Source organism: Ornithorhynchus anatinus, chromosome 3 (assembly GCF_004115215.2).
Source record: "Ornithorhynchus anatinus isolate Pmale09 chromosome 3, mOrnAna1.pri.v4, whole genome shotgun sequence".
In the NCBI taxonomy this organism is placed as follows: domain Eukaryota; kingdom Metazoa; phylum Chordata; class Mammalia; order Monotremata; family Ornithorhynchidae; genus Ornithorhynchus; species Ornithorhynchus anatinus.
Genome location: NC_041730.1, coordinates 95,168,057 through 95,189,692, shown reverse-complemented (window position 1 = coordinate 95,189,692; position 21,636 = coordinate 95,168,057). Strand labels below are relative to the sequence as shown.

The following is a 21,636-nucleotide window of genomic DNA, read 5'->3' as shown; positions in this document are numbered from 1 at the left end:
GTAAGCACTCAATAAATACAATTGCTGTTAATGATATTTGTTAAGTGCCAACTATGTGCTAGACACTGTTCTAAGCACTGGGGTGGATAAAAGGTCATCAGGTTGGACACAGTTCAGGTCCCACATGGGGCTCAAAGTCTTAAACCCCATTTTACAGATGAGGTAACTGAGGCACAGAAAAATTAAAAGACTTGCCCAAGGTCACTTAGCTGACAGGTGGTAGAGCCAGGATTGGAACCTAAATCCTCTGGCTCCCAGGCCCTTACTCTTTCCATTAGGCCACACTACTTTTCTAATCTGTTTTGGTAACCTATGGTAGTGTCTAAGGACCATTGTCATATGTTTCACAGGTTTTCAAGAGTGATTTCAATAAGACAAAGGCAGAATATTTTCCAAACCTAGCAATCTGCATGGAAAACAGTTCAGAAGCAGGAGCAGAAGTAATCAAATTCATAATGGAAACTGACCTGACTCTTTGCATGATTTGCTGCAAAAAGCTACAGGATTTTGCCCAGCCTCATTTTCTGTTCATTTCAATGGAACTGTGTCTTTCACAGATATTTTCTGAACAATCTGTCCTGTATCAATCAATTCATCATATCCTGTATCAATCAATTCATCATATTTATTGAGCATTCATTCATTCAACTGTATTTATTAAGTGTTTACTGTGTACTGGGCACTATAGTAAGCACTTGGGAGAGTACAATACAACAGTTCTTACTCTGTACAGAATACCGTAGTAAAGCACTTGGAAGAGTACATTACAACAGAGTTGGTAGACACTTCCCCTGTCCACAGTGATCTTACAGTCTAGATAATGCAGTATTTCATGGGTAGTAAACTATAAATAAATCACCAGTGCAGATGTCATGGTCCTTACTTACTACATTTTGTAAGTTATACTCTATAGTTTTCGAATTGTATATTTTGAGTTCACTCTATTATAATATTGCATAAAGGCAGTGAAGGTCCACACCACTTTAAAATGGGGAGAAGCACTATGACCTCATGGAAAGAGCACAGGCCTGGTTGGGAGTCAGAAGGACATGGGTTCTAATCCTGGCTCTGCTACTTGACTGCTGGGTGACCTTGGGCAAGTCACTTCACTTCTCTGTGCCTCAGGTCCCTCATCTTTAAAATGGGGATTAAGAATGTGAGCCCTATGTGGGACAAGGACTGTGTCCAACCAGATTATTTTATATCTACCCCAGTGCTTAGAACAGTGGCTGGCATATAGTGTTTTAACAAACACCACAGTTATTATTACTAAAATATAACAAAGCAGGCATGTGAGTCAGTGTCTCCTGCCATCTCTCCAGGGCACCTGGTCCTGTTGGGCTTGACTTCTGAGATCTAGATCCTCTGCTTGGAAAGAAAAGAATATGATCCTGCTTCACTGCTCCCCCGCCCACCCCCACTGTGATTGGCAATGGTGAGAGAGACACTAAATAATCATAATAAGAATAATACTGGTATTTGTTAAGCACTTACTATGAGCCAAGCACTGTTCTAAGCGCTGAAGGACTAGAGAGACTAGAGGCAGTTGTGAAGTAATGGAATAGAGAAGCAAAGCAAGATGCGCTCCATACAGTAATGGAATTATGGCCATGTCTTTTGAAGTTTCTTAAAGGCTCATTTCCTTCCCATCTCCCCCAGATTTCATTCTTTCCCCTTCCTCTTCGTCTTTTTCTTCCCTTTCCTCCTCCCCCATCACTTTGTGTGGTTTCTAGTGGTTTGGGGTTTATTTTGGTCTTTTTATCCCTTAAGAAAACAGGAAAACCTGTTGCTTTGTGACTTGTCTGTTAGGCTTTGGGTGTCTGTAAAGCAATGGTTGAAGTTAAACGTTAATGACTAGAGAAAATGAACAAAATGAAATAGTAAAAAGAAGAGCTTGCTTATAGAACAGAGGTACAAATTTATTTTACTGGAGTCCTCTGTTTTGACCCTTGAAAAAATAACTTTAAAGGAGCTTTAAGAAGTTAAAAGTGGCATTCTAGAGACCCAAAATATACTTTTGTCATGGAGCCAAGTAGCAGATTGGTAGGGAAGGAGTATATAGATGACAGGACAGGGAGGATACTCTTTTCTCTGGGGCAGTTCAGTGAAGGAGCAAAGCTTAGCACCTGCAAAGTAAGTTTGTTGTCATTTGCTTCCTGTTGGGTTTTAAATTGACGCCAGTGAGTGGCAGTGTAAGTTAAAAGAATTTAAGGAAACAGAAGCAAAAGCAAACATCTCTCAAAGCCAAAAACTACTCTTTACTGGTGAGATAACTTCTTTCATTGTTCAGTTTTTACAAAACAGATAAGAATCCTAATTAGATGTTTTATCTTAAATGGGCCATCCAAAATCTCCTACTTTCACTAGTGCCATTCAAAATCTTCCACATTCACTGCTGCCTTTAGAAGCAACTCAAAATGGGCCCAAAGGATGGTGAATGTACTATGGGGGCTTTTAGCAGGAGAAAGCAGTCTGGATATAATCACTCCTTGATTGGTCAGCATATGGCTCTGGCTGAGTTTTCTAAAAACACGATAATAATGTCAGAGTATCTTTCTCGGGAGATTTAAAGGTGAGTCTGGAAAAAAAAAATTCATTAAATGATTTTATAGATATTATTACTAACCCAGGGGACCGTTCAAAGTTACAGGGGCAACTGAAAAGCAACTGAATTCAAAGTTGCACATTTGTTTTTGAAAACCAAGAAAGCTCCTCTCTAGGAGAAAATGCAGTTAAATGGCTTAATCCCCTTTTTCGCAGGTCTGGACAGATGGGGTGGTTTAATTTACTAAGAACAAGTCAGGTAAAATAATCACGAGGGCCAGAATGAAAAGCCAAATTTTCCCTGAGATATTGCTCTATTAACTAATGGTTTGTCTAGGCGTTGCCCATTCTGTGATCCAGTGAAATGTTTTGTGGGCTTTTTGGAAGTGGTTGATTTTGAGTGATTTCATTTCACATTATTTACATTAGTCCAGTTTACCCAAATCCATTTCTGCAACCCTCTGAGATATACGATGACCATATGCATCTATGCAAAGATATTAGCTGATTGTTCACTAAAAAATATTCAAATAGAAAGCCAGGCACCCATATTTAAGTGCTTTGAGAATTCTGACTAGCAGATTTCTGACTAGTGGGACAACAGCTTTTCTCCAGGACAAACTTATTCAAGGAGATGGAAATGAGTCTGCTCAACCCAAAGCAGGGATAGGAAGAATATCGAATATTTATGCAAAGGCAAAACTGAGCCATGCCAACAGGCGGATCTGTAAGTGGCACTTGAAAAGAAAGCTCTTGTGAAAACCTTCAAATATCACGGGCAATTAAATCCTGGAAAAGCTTGTTTTGAAACAGTGAAGCATATTTACATGCACGTTGATTAATTATGGTGTGTATAAGTTGCTAAAATATAGAGTTGATATTTTAGTCCTATTTTTATAAAATAGTATAGATTTATGGCAATATGTAAATGTGTATTTATATAGTCCATCACTTTTAAGTTACAGTTTTGTGCTTTAAAGAAATATATGTACCTGTATGATGAAAGAGCTGTATATTGGTAACAAATCCAAAGTATTTAAACAATAGATTGAATCAATAAAAAATCAATAAAACAAACAAAAAACAAGGCTTCTTACGTTTTCATTTGAACTTGTTTCGGTGTGATCTACTTTCGGTCAGATTAACACTGTCTCTGCATTCCTCTGATGCCTATAAGCAGGGTTCCTAAAGGCTTGAAAAAATCACATGGGAAGAGTCAGGTGAAGGGAAAATCATCATCAGAATAATAATAATTGGGATATTTGTTACCCCAGGTTGGACACAGTCCCTGTCCGATATAGGGCTCACTATCTTAATCCCCAAGGAATGCATACATAAAAGAAAACCCCTCCTTTAACCCCCTTACCTTCTTTAATCAAACTAGCTGGGCCCGGACCAGTGAGAGTGCGGGCTTGCTGCCCTAGGATCAGGGAAGCCCTTGGTGGACAGGTGAGAACAGGTGAGCCTGTAGTTCTTCCTTCCCCCACACCTGGTCCACCCCTTGCCCCAGGGGACGCTCAGTAAGTGCTAAGGCTCCTACTAATATGCCCTCTCCCGTGCCTTCTACTTCTAAGGGACTCCCACTGAGAAATAAAGAAGCAGCATGGCCTAGTGGATAAAGCCCAGGCCTGGGAGTCAGAAGGTCATGAGTTCTAATCCTGACTCCACCACTTGTCTGCTGTGTGATCTTGGGCAAGTAACTTTACTTCTCTGGGCCTCAGATACCTCTTCTGTAAAATGGGGATTGAGACTGTGAGCCCCTCAAGGGACAGGGCCTGTGTTCAACCCAATTTGCTTGTATCCACCCCAGCACTTAGTAAAAATAATAATAATAATGGTATCTGTTAAGCGCTTACTATGTGCCAAGCACTGTTCTAAGCGTTGGGATACATACAAGGTAATCAGCTTGTCCTACGTGTGGCTCACAGCCTAAATCCCCATTTTACAGATGAGGTATCTGGGGCCCAGAGACATTAAGTGCTTTACCCAAGCTCACACAGCAGACAAGGGGCTGAGGCAGGATTAAAACCCACGACCTCTGACACCCAAACCCGCACTCTTTCCACTAAACCACGCTGCTTCTAGTACAGTACTGATAGTAGCATGGCTCAGTGGAAAGAGCCCGGGCTTTGGAGTCAGAGGTCATGGGTTCGAATCCCACCTCTGCCACTTGTCTGCTGTGTGACTGTGGGCAAGCCACTTCACTTCTCTGGGCCTCAGTTACCTCATCTGTAAAATGGGGATTAAGACTGTGAGCCCCACGTGGGACAACCTGATTCCCCTGTGTCTACCCCAGCGCTTAGAACAGTGCTCTGCACATAGTAAGCGCTTAACAAATACCAACATTATTATTACAGTGCCTGGCATAGAAAACACTTAACAAATACCATAATTATTATTATTAATAATAATAAATGGGGGGAAACTGGGCCGGGAGGGGCCATTACCGAGACGATCCAGCCCCCCGCCTTGGGCGGGACCTTCGGATCCGGGGCGGGGAACGTGAATCTTAATTGTTATACTGTGCTATCCGGAACGCTTAGTACAGTGCTTTGCACTCAGTAACCCGTCAAAAAAATACAATTATTTATAGCATTACAGGGAATCAGCGCGGTTCAGTGGAAAAAGCACGGGTTTGGGAGTCAGAGCCCGGGCTCTTGCCACTGAGCCATGGTACAAGACCCATTATTATTATTATGATTACAATTGGTAATCATAATAATAATGTTGGTATTTGTTAAGCTCTTACTAGGTGCAGAACACTGTTCTAAATGCGGGGAAAGATACAGGGTAATCAGATTGTCCCACATGAAGCTCACAGTCCTAATCCCCATTTTACAGATGAGGTAACTGAGGCATAGAGAAGTGAAGTGACTTGCCCACGGTCACACAGCTGACAAGGGGCAGAGTGGGATTTGAACCCATGATCTCTGACTCCCATACTCTTTCCACTGAGCCACGCTGCTTCCCTGGGGGCAGCGTGAACTGAGTGAATGAATTGGACTGTGAGCCCGTCAGTGGGCAGGGATTGTCTCTATCTGTTGCCGAATTGTCCATTCCAAGCGCTTCGTAATAATAATAATAATAATAATAATGTTGGCATTTGTTAAGCGCTTACTATGTGCCAAGCACTGTTCTAAGCGCTGGGGGAGATACAAAGTAATCAGGTTGTCCCACATGGGGCTCAGTCTTCATCCCCATTTTCCAGATGAGGGAACTGAGGCCCCGAGAAGTGACTTGCCCAGGGTCACACAGCTGACAAGCGGCGGAGCTGGGATTAGCACCCATGACCTCTGACTCCCAAGCCCGGGCTCTTTGCACTGAGCCACAAGTCCAGTGCTCTGCACATAGTAAGCGCTCAATAAACTATGGAATGAATGAATGAATAGATGATGGGGTCGGGGAGGGGGGCAGGAGAGGCCCGTCTCACCCCCTTTGGTCTCCCCCGGCCTCCCCAGGCTTTGTCCGGCAGAGCTCGTTGCCTTGGCAACCGGTGTTTGTCGGGCTCCGGCCCGGTTGCTTACAGCGCGATGCCCACAGCGGCTCTGGTCACCGTCCGCTATGGCCCCTACCGAGCCGCCGGCCTGCCCGTGCGGCACAGGACCAGCCGCCTGCAGGGCTTGCAAGGTGGGGACCCCGGCCACCGGCCCCTCCGACCGTGTTATGGGGGGCTCAGGCCTCTCTCTACCCGGAGCGGGGTCGAGGAAGACCCAAAGGAAGGGCATGGGAGCCGGCTGGAGTCTCCAAGCCAACTGGGGAAACCTGGCAAGGGTGGAGAGGGGGATCTCCGGGCAACCCGGCCCTCACCTATTATTAGTAGTAATAGTAATAATGGTATTTAAGTGCTTACTATGGGCCAAACACCGTTCTTAGCACTAGGGTAGACACAAGGTAATCAGGGTGGCCCCCCGTGGGGCTCGAAGTCTACATCCCCATTTCACTCAGGTAACTGAGACCCAGAGAAGGTAAGTAATAATGTTGGTATTTGTTAAGCGCTTACTATGTGCCGAGCACTGTTCTAAGCGCTGGGGTAGACAGGGGAATCAGGTTGTCCCACGTGGGGCTCGCAGTCTTAATCCCCATTTTACAGATGAGGTAACTGAGGCACAGAGAAGTTAAGTGACTTGCCCACAGTCACGCAGTAAGTGCCTTACCCAAGCTCACACAGCAGACGAGGGGCCTGGGGGGATTAGAACCCACGTCCTCTGACTCCCAAGCCCACGCTATTTCCACTAAGCCACCCTGCTTCTTGTACAGTATTGCTAGTACAGTGCCTGGCATAGTAAGTGTTTAATAAATACCATAATTATTATTATTATTATTATCATTATGAAATGGGGGGAAACTGGGCCGAGAGAGGCCGTTACCCAGATGATCCGGCCCCCCCTTGCTCTGCACACAGTAAGTGCTCAATAAATACCATTGTTAATGATGAGGCGGCACTCAAATGTGATCGATTTGATTGATTCATTCATTCATTTATTCTTTTATTCATTCATTTTCCAGGCCCAGCTTGTAAGTCTTGGAGAAAAAAAGCAAATCTTTCTCTTTTGCTTATTACTTTGTTCTATATTTCTTTAACCTTGGAATAGCTTGGCAGAGTTTTTTTTATCAATGCTTCAATCTGTTTCTTTTATCATTGCTTCAATGTTCTTTTGTTTTGTTTATCATTATCATTAATTGATTGATGCCTGATTGAGCACTACTTTCTGCAGTGCACTGAACTAAGCATTTGAGAGAGTGCAGTACAATAGAGCTGGGGAGACATGATCTCCGATCCCAGGGAGCTTCCAATCATTGCTTTGCCTGTTTGAGAACATTTTTCTTAATAATAATAATAATGTTGGTATTTGTTAAGCGCTTACTATGTGCCGAGCACTGTTCTAAGCGCTGGGGTAGATACAGGGTAATCAGATCGTCCCACGAGAGGCTCACAGTTTTAATCCCCATTTTACAAATGAGGTAACTGAAGTACAGAGAAGCTAAGTGACTTGCCCAGAGTCACACTCGTCAAGCACTTACTATGTGCCAAGCACTGTCCTAAAGCACCGGCGAAGATACAAGATAATCAGGATGGGCACAGTCTCTATCCTAAGCGGGGCTCCTAGTTTAAACAGGAGGGAGCGCTGGGTAAACTCTGATATGCCTGCACAAATCTCCCGTGCAAGAGTGTCACTAATGAAGGGTATTTGACAAGAAACACTTAGGCATTTACCTGCCCACAACTTTTTTTTAAATAGTGCACTTATCTCTTAAGATGTGCAAGTAAGGACATAAATTGATCCATGAGAGTCAGCACTTAGAACAGTGTTTGGCACGTAGTAAGCGCTTAACAAATACCATAATTATTGTCTATGTACACTATGTCAACTGGAGTTATGCCCCCAGTAGGGAAATAGTAGTGATAGTATTTATTAACCGCTTACTGTGTGCAGAGCACTGTACTGTACCGTGAGTAAGAGTGCACAGGTGGGAGTTGGACACAGTCCCTTGAGAGGCTCACAATCTATACAAAGGGTAAACCCCATATCTAATTCTTTATAGTGTCGCTAGGTAGTTTAAAGGGGTGTTGACAAAGAGCAAAAGGGATTTTCTTTTGCACAAATTCAGTTTACACAAATCCTCCTTAAACAATGAGGTGCTGAGCCTCAAAGAAGCTGCCTTCTCTAGGTGGCTTGTTAGCTTTAAATTGATTTATACTAGAATTTAGCTGTGCTTTTCCAGGTATTTTATTTCAGAAGGCAAATGTATTTCTCTTTCCTTTTAAGAGATAACCCATAGAATGGCATACCCATTTTGAAAAACTTATCCCTGGGGATAGCTGTGACATTTCAATGTCCACGGAATTCTAGCTAGCTCATAGATTGATATTTCAAGTAGACACCCCCTGGCTCCAGATTAAGCTTTTCAACTCTTTGGAATGTGCTAGGCTCACCTACTCAGTGCCTCAAAAGGGTAAAAGATGAAAGCCAGGTGCAGTATGGCTAGTCTGTCCTTCTGGCTCTGTTGTAGTTGGATGAAGTTTGGAGTGTGGCTTAGTGGAAAATGCACAGACTTGGGAGTCAGAGGTCATTGGTTCTAATCCCGGCACTGCCACTTGTCAGCTGTGTGATTTTGGGCAAGTCACTTAACTTCTCTGTGCCTCAGTTACCTCATCTGTAAAATGGAGATTAAGACTATGAGCCCCACGTGGAACAACCTGATCTTACACTTACCCCATTGCTTACAACAGTGCTTGGCACATAGTAAGCACTTAATAAATACCATCATTACTATTATTATAAACTCATTTATGGCCCCCACAGCCCCAGGGGAACACCTCCTGCAGGAATGAGGGAGGGAGAGTGGCACCGTGCAAACCACTAGCTCTCAAATCAGTTCCTTCATGCACCTGCAAGGTCCTGAAATCTTTGAGATCGGGGTTCATCCACTGTCTACGAAGGGAGACTCCTTCATCTTCCAAATATGCTTCAGCAGCTACTCGACTGCTCTAACTCACAGGGTTTTGAGATCCCCTAGTCTGAGTTTCAGTGGACTGATAGTGGGCAGGTTAAAGGTCGGATAACATGTGAAACCATGTTTGTCCAATCTGTGCCAAATTTCAATAATTGAAAACCAGAAGCAAAATGGATTGCCATCTCTCGCACTTTCCTCGCACCCCATCCCCATAACCAAATGACAGGGTCAGTAGGAAGCAAATATACAGAAAAACTCAGAACCAACTCTTTCTCCAAATCCAGTGAAGTCAGTGTCCCTTCTAAAGTATTGAATCTTGTTTGATTGTCAAAGCTAGGGCCTTTAAAAAAATATGCTCTACAAATAATAATAATTATGGTATTTCTTAAGCGCTTACTATATGCAAAGCACTGTTCTAAGCACTGGGGTTGCTACAAGGTAATCAGGTCGTCTAAGTATCTAAGTGCTTGAATGATATGGAAATGATGAAGTGGCAGTTGCCTTAAAGCTCATGGTCAGGAGTTTCTGCTTGACGCAAAGAAGAAGGGAGCAACCATTAAAGGTTTTCGAGGAGTGGGAAGACATGCACAACGTTAGAGAAAAATGATCTGAGTTGCTGAGAGAAGTTTGGATTAGAGAGGGCCAAGACTGGAAACAAGAAAGTCAGCCAGGAGACTGATGCACAGATCAAGATGGCATATAGCAAGTGCCTGAACCACCGTGGAAATGTTTGTGGAAATGTAGTGAGAGAACAAACATGATTTGACAACAGAATGAATATGGAAGTTGAGAAAGAGGGAGGAGTCAAGGATAAAGCAAGGGTCTCAGACTTGAGACACGAGGAGATGGGTGATGTTGTCAATTATGATTCGAAAGTTAGAGGAGAGGATTTGGAAGGGAAGATGTTTGTTTATGGTATTTGTTAAATGCTTAGTATTATTGTGGTATCTGTTAAATGCTTACTATGTACCAAGTACTGTTCTAAGCGCTGGGTTAGATACAAGGCAATCAAGTTTGAAGACAATCCCTGTCCCACATGGTAAAATCTCACTCTCTCAATCCACATTTTACAGATGAGGTAACTGAGGCCCAGAGAAGTTAAGTGACTTGCCCAAGGTCACATAGGAGACAAGTGGCAGAGCCAGGATTAGCACCCATGACTTCTGACTTCCAAGCCCGTGCTCTTGCCACAAGGCCATGCTGCTTGATTTACTATATGCCAGGCACTCTTCTAAGCACTGGGGTAGATACAAGCTAACCAGGTTGGACACAGTCCCTGTCCCACACGGGGCTCACAATCTTAATCTCCATTTTACAGTCGAGTTCCCCGAAGTCCAGGGAAATGAAGTGACTTGCTCAAGGTCACACACACACCAGACAATTGGCAGAGCCAGGATTCCCACCATTATTGGACATAAGGATGCTTAAAAAGTGTGAAGGGGAGGAGTCAGAGGTTCGATGAATGGGGGTAGATTTTGAAATTACCAGGAGATCTCCTCTTGAGGAATGACTGAGAAGGATGAGAGAATTGAATGAGGGATTAGGAGGACCTATCCACCTAACAGAATGTTATAGGTAGTTCTTTCGGTTGGAAGACCTTCACCAGCAAAGCCCCCAGCTGCTAGAACCGGGACTAGAATATAGGTCTCCTATTACCCAGAGCCCTACCCTCTCCACTGGACCAAGAACAGGACTGTGGATCATAAAAATATTGAACCTGGTTATTCAGAACTGCCTTAGTGGTACTGTTTATTTTCTGAAACTAAGTCTGACAATCCCTTTATAGAAAAATATTTTTAAATAGTAAACACTTTTCAGTATTTTTGAGCCATGCATGGCAAAGACCCCCTTGAAGTTTTTAATATACACTTTTCAGAATTAACTTACAAGGAGTCATGCAAAACACTCCAGATTAAAAGTATTTAACAAAAATCTATTCTCTGCTGTCAAGCAGCCTTCAGATGCTCAAGGAAAACTCATTAATTGGAATCCTTGCTGAGGCCGTCTCTGAAGTTTCTCTCCAAAAGTGAAATTAAAATTCTCCAATTACATTTTTCCCAGTTGGGGCTAGTTGTGTTAACTGCTTAGAAGATGAAGAAGTGGACACATGCCAACACTTCCACATGGCAATTGTCACAGTAATTAGATACAAATAATTGGCTCTTTGTCTAGTTTTTTGAAAACAAGATGGAATGAAAGACATTCCCACAGTTTCCCAATGGAAGAAATCCTTCTTCTCAGGTTTTTCCCCTTCAGATTCTAGAGGAATCTAATAGTCCTCGGGACAATGATCAATCAATGATCAGTGATCAATGAGAAGCAGTGTGGCTTAGTGGAAAGAGCACAGGCTTGGGAGTCAAGGGTCATAGGTTCTAATCTCCGCTCTGCCACTTATCAGCTGTGTGACTTTGGGCAAGTCACTTAACTTCTCAGTGCCTCAGTTACTTCATCTGGAAAGTGGGGATTGACTGTGAGCCCCACGTGGGACAACCTGATTGCCTTGTATCTACCCCAGGGCTTAAAACAGTGTTCGGCACATAGTAAGCGCTTAACAAATGCCATCATCGTTATTATTATTATTATTGATCAGTCATTAGTATTTATTGAACACTTTACAAAGAACAGTGGGAAAGTATAATAAAATTGGTAGATGTATTCCCTGGCCACAGAAAGCTTACAGTATTTCAGGTAGAGGGCTAAGTATCATATCCCTGGGTACTAAGCATTCATGCTCAGACATCAATTGGTGATTTTTATCCCCATTTTATAAAAGGAAATATAAAGTGGAGAGCAATGAAATGATCTGTCGAGGAGGGTCATGAACATGAATAGTGGAGCCCAAGCTATCAGCGCACAAGGGTCTTGACTCCGGCTCCTTTGTTTTCTCTTCAAAGTAAATGTTTCCATTCATATGTACACCATTGACATATATATACAGTATACACACATAATCCTTTACATTCGATGGTGAATTTTATGGAAGGGAGCAGGTGTGGTTAAAAATGCCTGATCAAACCCACCACCTTCTCTGCTCACAAATACTATTCAGTGCTATGCTACCTTGTTTGCTGCTTGGCGCACCTGAGTCTTTTTTTGTTTTTGCCTCTAAATCTCATGAGCCTCCGGAACCTTCTGCAAAGAGAGTCACCCTTTTGTTGATTTCAGGGCACCGAGCTGTCAGTCTGAGGGAATTGGTGTCCAGCTTTCAGCTGTCACATCATATTGTCCGAGGTCTCGCTCCACTGCCTCCTTAAAGCCCTTCCTCTGCCCCACTCGCATTTGGCTGCCCCATTTGAGCTCTCTGGGTGGGAATCCTATGTCGTCCTTTATTTTTCAGAGACTCCACCCTGCAGAGTTTGTTGAGTTGAGCATAACTTCAATGTTGTGACTGATGATCTTCTGTCTACCCCACTGCTTAGTACAATACTTGCACATAGTAAGTGTTTAACAAATATCACCGGCTATTGACTATTATTAATGCTGATAGACTCACCTTGATACCAGGACCTGTGCTTGTGATTTTGTCTCAGTGTTGAGTATGGGCATGAGGGGGTCACATGAAGAGAATGGGATTCTAGCAGGATACGTAGGCAGCTGCTGAATGAGACTTAAGCAATCAAGGGGGGGCAAGCCAAATTTTTTTAAAGACTTAGAAAGCATCAACACTGTGGGATTGCAACAGGCTACTGGGAAACAGACTGACTGTTGGCTCATAGAAGCCAGTCTGGTGAGAGGAGAATAAAAATAATGGTATTTGTAAGGACTTACTATGTGCTAAGCATTGTTCAAGCACTGGGGTAGAGACAAGCTAATCAGGTTGGACACAGTCCCTGTCCTCATTGGGCTCAGTCCTAATCCCCATTTTACAGATGACCTAATGAGGCACAGAGAAGTTAAGTGACTTGTCCAAGATACGCGGCAGACACGTGGCCGAGCCAGGATTAGAACCCATGTCCTCTAACTCCCAGGCCGTGCTCTTTCCACTAGGCCATGCTACCTTGAGCAGAGATTTCAGAAAGAATTAAGAGTACGAGAGGCCAGATTTGAAAACAGCAACAGGAGCTGCTGTGAGTGGCAAGACATATTAATGCATCCCAGAACAGATGTTACATGACACAGTGTGGAATTCATTCATTCATTCAATCGTATTTACTGAGCGCTAACTGTGTGCAGAGCACTGTACTAAGCACTTGGAATGTACAATTCGCAACAGAGACAATCCCTGCCCAAACAACGGGCTCACAATCTAAAAGCGGGGAGATAACAGGAAAACAAAAAAAGTAGTCAGGCATCAGTACCATCAAAATAGATAAATAGAATCAGAGATATATATATATATATATCATTAATAAAATAGAGTAATAAATAATATATACAAATATACACAAGTATTGAGGGGAGGGGAAGGGGTAGAGCAGAGGGAGGGAGTAGGGGCAATAGGAAGGGGAGAAGGGGCAGAGGGAAAGGGAGGGCTGAGTCTGGGAGGGCCTCCTGGAGGAGGTGAGCTCTCAATTGCATAGCTTTTCATTAGCACTCACATGCCCGGGGATAAGGATGTGAGTTGTGTCAGTTGTGTCATCTTCAGAAGCAGAGGAGATCTGAGATGGGACTGCTCCAGAAGCTGGATGTGATGTCTGAGAAGCTACGTGTCCAGTGGAAAGAGCATGGATCGTAGAGTCAGAGGACCTGGGTTCTAATCCTGGCTCTGCCACTTGGCTACTATGTGATCTTGGCCACGTTAGTTCACTACTCTATGTCTCTGCTTCCTCATCTGTTAAATGGGTATTAAATATAATAATAATAATAATGCTGGTATTTGTTAAGCGCTTACTGTGTGCAGAGCACTGTTCTAAGCGCTGGGGGATACAAGGGAATCAGGTTGTCCCACGTGGGGCTCACAGTCTTCAGCCCCATTTTACAGATGAGGGAACTGAGGCACAGAGAAGTGAAGTGACTTGCCCAAAGTCACACAGCTGCCAAGTGGCAGAGCTGGGATTCAAACTCATGACCTCTGACTCCCAAGCCCAGGCTCTTTCCACTGAGCCACGCTGCTTCTCCCTCTCCCACTTAAACTGTAAGACCCATGTGGGCCAGGGACTATGTCGGATTGCCCCTCTCCCAGGACTTAGAACAGTGCCTGCTACATAGTAAGAACTTAACAAATGCCACAATTATTAAAATCCAGATATCACAACATAGAGAAGGTGAACAGAACATGTAGCTCCGACCACCTTTGACTCTGGTAGAAGTTAGTTGCTTTATCAAACTATTGTCAGTTTTTCAAAGAGCATAACTTGTTTATACACCAAGTGCCTGGCACGTGACAAGCACCTAACAATTTATTATTATTATTATTATTATTGACCTTCTTGTTGCAGATTGATATTTTGCTTCTCAGTGCATCACTGGACAGTGGGCTTTCTAGATAGCAGAATTCAAAGATAAATTCCAAGCTCTAAATGACCAATGAGGGCCTTTGGATGTATATAAAGTTTTCCAGGTGTAAGCTGGTGTATTTAGTTTTTTTTCAAGCTTATCAGTCCATAAGTGCATTGCAAAGCAATTCATATTCCACGTCATCTATGTCAGTGATAAATCATCTATATGCAAATGTGACGGTGTGTGAAAGGAAGCTGACAATCCTCAGTCATTTTTAAAAGAATACTTTAAAATATGTCTCATATATAAAACCTGAAGATATTCCTGGAAGAGTTAGGTTTGGGCCTGTAAAAGAGGTGCCAGCTATAAAGACATTTAATATTTAGAGAATTGGCTCTTTCCAACATGATCATTAGTTACATTCCTGAATGTCTGTTGGAGCTATAGCTCATCCCCTGCTAAAATTGATTTGTCATTTTTCAAGATGAAAAGGGAAAAAAAAGTATGTTTCACCATCAGTGAACCTGCCAGTCCAAAGCACTCACTTTTATTTGATTATATATGCCCTTCTACTCCCTGGTAGATTGTCTTCTGGCAAGTTTTCTCCACATGAAACTCTGAGGAGGAGGAAATCTTGTATAGGCATTATAACGGCTGAAAAATAGGTCAGTAATAATTCATTCATTCAATCGTATTTATTGAGCACGTCCTGTGTGCAGAGCACTGTACTAAGTGCTTGGAAAGTACAATTTGGCAACAGATAGAGGCAATCTCTACCCAACAATGGGCTCACAGTCTAGAAGGGGGAGACAGACAACAAAACAAAACAAGTAGACAGGCATCAATAGCATCAAAATAAATAAATAGAATTATAGATATATACACATCATTTAGAAAATACACTAATTGTGGTATTTGTCAAGTGCTTTCCCTATGCAAAGCACTCTACTGAAGACTTGGGTAGATATAATGTAATCAGATCTGACACAGTTCCTGGCCCACATGGAGCTCACAGTCTAAAGGGCAGAGAGACAGATATTGAACCTCCATTTTACAGATGAGGAAAGTGAGACCCAGGGAAGTCAAGTGACTAGCCCAATGTCACACAGCAGTCAAATGATGGAGCTGAGATTAGAACCCAGATCTCCTGACTCCCAGTCCCGTGCACTTTTCACTAGGCCACGCTGCTCCTTATGTCTCTAAGCACAATCCCCAATAGTGTCTTGGGTGTCAAAGCCTTAGAGGAAGTTCATTTTGGAATTTTATTTTTTTTTTGGTGAAACCGCTAGGTGTCCTGAAATAATAATGATGATTATGGTATTTGTTAAGCACTAAATCCAATCTTAACTCAGGGCGGAAGTCACTCTTTGTGTTGGATCTCCTTCCCTGTGTTTTTCTGCACCACTGTTGTTCCATTTTCGTTGCCCATTGAGAAACAGTGTGGCCTAGAGGAAAGAGCATGGGCCTAAGAGTCAGGGAATCTGAGTTCTAATCCTGGATCACCCACATGCCTACTGTGAGATTTCAGTCAAGTCACTTAATTTCTCTGTTCTCCATCTGTTCAATGGAGATAAAATACCTGTTCTCCCTCCCCCGTTTACTCTGAGGCCCATGTGAGACAGGGACTGTGTCCAACCTGATTGTCTTGTGCCTAACCCAGCACTTCCCCTCTCCCCTCAAGATCGCACTTTGAGAGTTTCCAGTACTCTACCAGTCTTAGCTATGGGAGGGAGAGTCAAGCAGAAGTTTACCCAATCCATTCCTAGCTTGGGCAGTGGCTAGTAAGTGGAAGACAATCTGCAACAAGTCAAATCTCACCTGTGCTGGGCAGCAGCGGCACGGGAGAGAGTCAAGGGCCGTGACTCAAATTTACTGCACGGAAGGAGGCAATGGTAGACTGCTTCTGTATTTTCACCAAGAAAACTCTATGGATACACTACAGAATGACTGCAGATGGAGGAGGGGCATTCTGGAATAGATGTGTCCATGAAGTCGCTTTGGGGTGGACCTGACTCGTCAGCATAATAATGATAATTATCACAGCACTTAACAGAATGCTTGGCACATGGTAAGTGCTTAACAAATATCATAATTGTCATATGGGCTCTGGTATTATGGGCTCTGTCGTATGTCGTTTGGGCTCTGCTTCTAGAGAAGCAGTGTGGCTCAGTGGAAAGACCCTGGGCTTGGGAGTCAGAGGTCATGGGTTCGAATTCCAGCTCTGCCACTTGTCAGCTGTGTGACTGTGGGCAAGTCACTTCACTTCTCTGTGCCTCAGTTACCTCATCTGTAAATGGGGATTAACTGTGAGCCTCATGTGGAACGACCTGATGACCCTGTATCTCCCCCAGTGCTTAGAACAGTGCTCTGCACATAGTAAGCGCTTAACAAATACCAACGTTATTGTTATTATTATTATTATGCCTATTATTTCACCTACCCAGTTTTTCTTTTCTTGCAGCCACACTGAGTAGAGATGGACACTCCCTGGTTTTGGAAAAGATACCAGACTGGAACATTGTAGAACTCATAGTACATGGGGAAACCATTTTCCAGTGTAACATTAATGACTTGGACTTTGGTAAGTTTTACATCATAAGGTTTAAAACTAAGTCTTTCTGTCTTTTTGCGACAATGAAATGGACCTATTTAGTTCTTCACATGATCTTAACATGAATGCTAAATGTTTGCATTTGTTCTTATATCACGCCCTAGACATACATAACTTCAGTGATAAAGTGATGGATCAATGCTATTTACTAAGCACTTACTATGTGCAGAGCACTGTACTAAGTGCTTGAGAGAGTACAATGCAACAGAGTTGGTAGACACGGTCTCTGTTTGCAAGGCGCTTACAGTTTATTTAATTCCCGGGGCACTAGAAACATAAAAGCTAAGTAAAGGGAAAGGAAACAGCCCAAGATTTTTGGGTTTAAGCTTTAGATTGTGTGTGAAATTTAATTTTTTTTGGTCTCTTCAGAATTGTATTAACATATTTATCCTGCAAAAAGCAGGATTTTATTTTAAAATTATAACAAGATTGTGTTGGTGAATTTGGAGTCAACATTCTGCAAACATTTCTGTTATAATCAGTGTTCAAGGCATTACGGTAGCATCTGGTTTTCCTCTGGAGACGCTTCCTCCAAGAACTACCCGAGTCTGATCCTGCTTGTCTATTGAGCCACACGGGTTGATGTCGTTGTGCTGCTTTTGCTATTCGGTTTCTGTTCTGGGGAAAGTCGTTTTTAGGACTCCCATTTTGAGTGGAGTTTGTTTAGTATAACTATGACAAATTAACTAACATGAAGTTATTTATGTTTCCTTAGGCGGTGATGGAAAATTAGATCCACTGTGTGAGGAAGCCAGACAAGCAGTGCTAAATGCCTACTGATCTGCTTCTCATCTACTGGGCTGCAATGAAGACCTATGGAGTTGTCAGTGTTAGGAGGAATGCCAGGACTTTCCATGTAGTATGTGGTCCCATGTAAAGCCAGCCTGCTGGTCGCTAAGATGGTGAGATTGCGTTACGTGGGCTAGCATCGGCCGGAGACGGTACGCAAGCTGAAAGTCGTTCCAACGAGAAAAAGCCAGGACCCATCCTAAAACGGTTTCTAGTCTGTCCATAGGGAAATGAAGACTCTCCCTTCACACTAATGAAATAATCAAACCAAACAGCTCATAACAGCTCTCCACCCTGACCTACAGAGAGAGGGCTACAATTACAAACAACCAAACCACAATGTCTGCAGTATTGATCTGAAAGAAAATAATGAAACCCTATCAAATAACACAGTCACCACCCTCACTCCAGCCCTTACTAATAAGGTTTGTTTGCCAGGAGCATTTAAGAATCCATTCTTTAATAAATGGAAGAACCAGACCTGTGTTAAATTAGATGAGTGAACCTGAAACTTAATCCTGGGAAAAAACTGGAAAAAAAACTTGCGTACCAAAGTTTGGGTTTTTTTTAATAGGCTTCTTTCTTGCTAAAGATGGGGCAGACCATGAAATACAAAATGTGAAATTTTATTTTTAAAAACCTCAATTCAAGCATCCAACCTGAAAGATAGCCTGTATTTCCTCATTCCCTTTAATAAAAATAAGACTCTGAAAGAGAAAATTTAAAGACTTTATAAATAATTATCATATATGTCAACACTGAACTAAGAACCGGGGTAGGTACAAGATAATCGGGTCACCAATGTGGCTAACAGTCAAAGTAGGGGGGAGAACAGGTATTGAATCCCCTTGCAGAGGAAAGAGCAGAGGCCCAGAGAAGTTAAGTGACTTTCCCACGGTCACTCAGCAGACAAGTAGAGGAATGAGAATTAGAACCCAGGCCCTCTCACTCCCAGGCCTGTGATCTTTTCCAGAAGCATGAATGAATGGTACGGTTTTCCCCTCTCTTTGCAGAAAAACGGTTTGAGCATGTCTTGCAAAGACAAAGCAAGGATGACTTATTTTGTGAAGGAAATTATCATGCCAAAATTAAATTTTATTTTTACAGTGACTCTGGAGGCATTTATAGCAAAGGCTTGTGAGACAATCCAGCTATCTTAGTAGAATGAAATTAAACTTAGAGTCAATTAAGCATCTGAAAGGTATGTATCTGAATGTCCATACCCTTTTGCTGGAAGACCTCATAAATCTGCGGGTAAAGACCTTCTCATTGGAGATTTGTGATTTTTTTCATTCCTTTCCCAAGGAAGTCCAATATAACCTGAGCGGGCTAGCCTTCTGGGTATGACACACAAACTCTTATTTCTCCTCTGGCAGGTCATGGCTTTCACATTTTTAAAAATCTGAGGTTTCTGGATAAATGCAAGTTATTATTCTTAGAATTAACCCTGCACTTTAAACTTTTGAGTGAATTTAGAAAGTAGTGAATTACAACACTCTCCACTGGAATGTCCATGTAAGGAAATTATACTTGTAACCTGGCCGCTGAACAGTATGCTTCAAAATCCCCCAAATCCCCCAGAACACTAAAAAACCCAAGAGGGTCAGAGCAGCCTGTGATCCAGCCTTTAAGACTTGACTAATTCTCTTCTTAAGGGCATATTTTGAAACGCTGAAATTGATGTCGAGGGTTCTTATCGTTAGAGAAATTGAAGAGGTAAGTACCTCTCTCCCTTCATCCACGCTATGATTCATGGTGGAAAACGCACACTGGATAAAGATCCTCGTTGATTAGGGCACTGCCCTCGGTAGCTTGCAGTCAAGTGGTACTAATGGACACCAACACAATGCGATTTAAATAGTTTGCCTTTCAAGAGCGCCTTTTCCAATCACTCTCTTGTTGTGCCGCGTCCGTTTTCTTGTTATGAAAATGCTTGCAAAGTCGTGAATGTTCTAAGTGATTTCAAAGATGTTTTTGCTGCTCAGACAGAATCACTCAAAAAGATGAGCTGTAAAATCCCTCAAAGGGATGATGTCCACCCGAGGGTGGGTATGTCAGAGCAGAACCTGGACTCTGGGCAGCTTGCGACCAGGGTGGTGGTCTTTCATGTGATGGGGTAGGCTCTGGCTTAGGGAGGGGCTTGGGCTTGGCCTTCTGCCAGTCTCTCCGGGTGCCCCCAGCTTCTGGTGAGGGAGAAGTTGGAAAGGGATATGACAAGTGCTTAAAGGAAGGAGTGGATTCTGAAGATGTTGTGAAGGTAGAACCAACAGGATTTTGTTGAATGACTGATTAAGCAGGTTGAATGAGGGAGATGTGTAGAAATGATGCCAAGGTTATGGGCTCATGAAAAAGGGAGGATGGTGGGGTTGCCCATAGTGATGGGGAAGTCAGGGATAGAAAATGGTTTGGGTGGGAAGTTGAGGAGTTCTATTTTGGACATATTAAGTTTGAGGTATGGATGGGGCATCCAAGTAGAGATGTCCTGAAGGCAGTGCAGAGAAGGAGAGAGGTCAGGGCTGAGGCGGTAGATGACATCTGCTTAGGGATGGTAGTTAATATTGTAGAAGCAAATAAATTATTCAAGAGTAGGTAAGTGGAGAATAGAAGGGAACCCAGAACTGAGACTTAAGGGACTCTTAGAGTTAGGGATAGGCAGTAGAGGAGGAACCAGCAAAAGAAACTGAGTGGCCACAGAGGTAGGCGGAGAACCAGGAGAGGAAAATGTCAGTGACACCGAGGTTAGATAATGTTTCCAGGAGAAAGGACTGGTCCACAGACTCAAAGGCAACTTAGAGGTAGAGGAGGATTAGGGTGCAGTACAGTCCATTGGACTTAACAAAGAGGTCATTGGTGACCTTGGAGAGGTCAGTTTCAGTAGAGTGGAGAGGGCAGAAGACAGATTGCAGGAAGTCAAGGAGAAAGTTGAAGAAGAGGAAGAGAAACAGAGTTAGAGAAGCAGCGTGGCCTAGTTGAAAGAGCACAGGCCTGGTTGTCAGAGGACCTGGCTTCTAATCCTACCTCTGCCACATGTCAGCTGTGTGACCTTGGGCAAGTCACTTCATTTCTCTGTGCCTCAGTTACCTCATCCGTAAAAGGGGATTCAATTCTACTAGCTCCCCCTCCCTTATGCATCACCTTGACTCGCTCCCTTTGCTTTTCCCCGCTTTTCCCCGACCTACAGCAATTATGTATCTGTAATTCTACTTAATTACATTGATGCCTGTTTACTTGTTTTGATGTACTTCCACATACAAGAGAATTGTACTTTCCAAGAGCTTAGTACAGTGCTCTGCACACAGTAAGAGCTCAATAAATACGATTGATTGATTGAATGAATGAATGCTTAGACTGTGAGCCCCATGTGGGACAAGGACTGCAACCAACCTCATTAACTTATATCTAACCCAGAGCATAGAACAGTGCCTGACACATAGTAAGCACTTAAGTGCTATTATTAGTAATAATAATTATTATTAAGAGCTGGCAGAGGGTATAGTAGTAGTATTGCTATTTAAGTGCTTACTCTGTACAGAGCACTATATTAAGCACTGGGAGAGACCTCATGGGTGGGAATTAGAGCTCCCTGTCTCTCAAGGAGCTCCAAATCTAGGAGTATAAATAGGGAGAAGGGTCTGGAGTCAGACACCAGGAATAATGAAACGTCGAAACACTAAATGGAATAAAACTGAAGCCGACTACACGAGATAAAAAACAAAAGCAGTAGGGTGTTGTGGCTAGGAATGAATTTCAGACTCTCAAAAACAGAGTCCTAGGCACGCCTGAAGCCACAGTGACTGCTAGAGCAGCCATTCATCTGCTCAAGGTTTTGTGGAGGAGCCATTGCTGTAGGTGCTTTT

At 43.0% G+C, this 21,636-nt stretch overlaps 1 protein-coding gene and 1 long non-coding RNA gene across 2 annotated transcripts; one reads left to right on the top strand and one right to left on the bottom strand.

Annotated features, from left to right (window-relative positions):
* Positions 1-2,183: 2,183 nt before the first annotated feature.
* LOC103167199 lies at positions 2,184-6,051 on the bottom strand. The gene is made up of 3 exons (XR_485078.3): positions 5,975-6,051; positions 3,642-3,736; positions 2,184-2,578 (listed from the first exon to the last, which is right to left on the bottom strand). It is a non-coding gene; the product is annotated as an uncharacterized LOC103167199 (long non-coding RNA).
* A 6-nt stretch (positions 6,052-6,057) lies between these two features.
* C3H10orf53 (chromosome 3 C10orf53 homolog) lies at positions 6,058-18,499 on the top strand. Its single transcript, XM_001509023.4, has 3 exons — positions 6,058-6,171; positions 16,841-16,960; positions 17,706-18,499. The coding sequence occupies exons 1-3, from the start codon at positions 6,075-6,077 to the stop codon at positions 17,768-17,770; spliced, it is 282 nt and encodes a 93-aa protein (XP_001509073.1). The 5' UTR covers positions 6,058-6,074; the 3' UTR covers positions 17,771-18,499.
* The last annotated feature ends 3,137 nt before the right edge of the window (positions 18,500-21,636 follow it).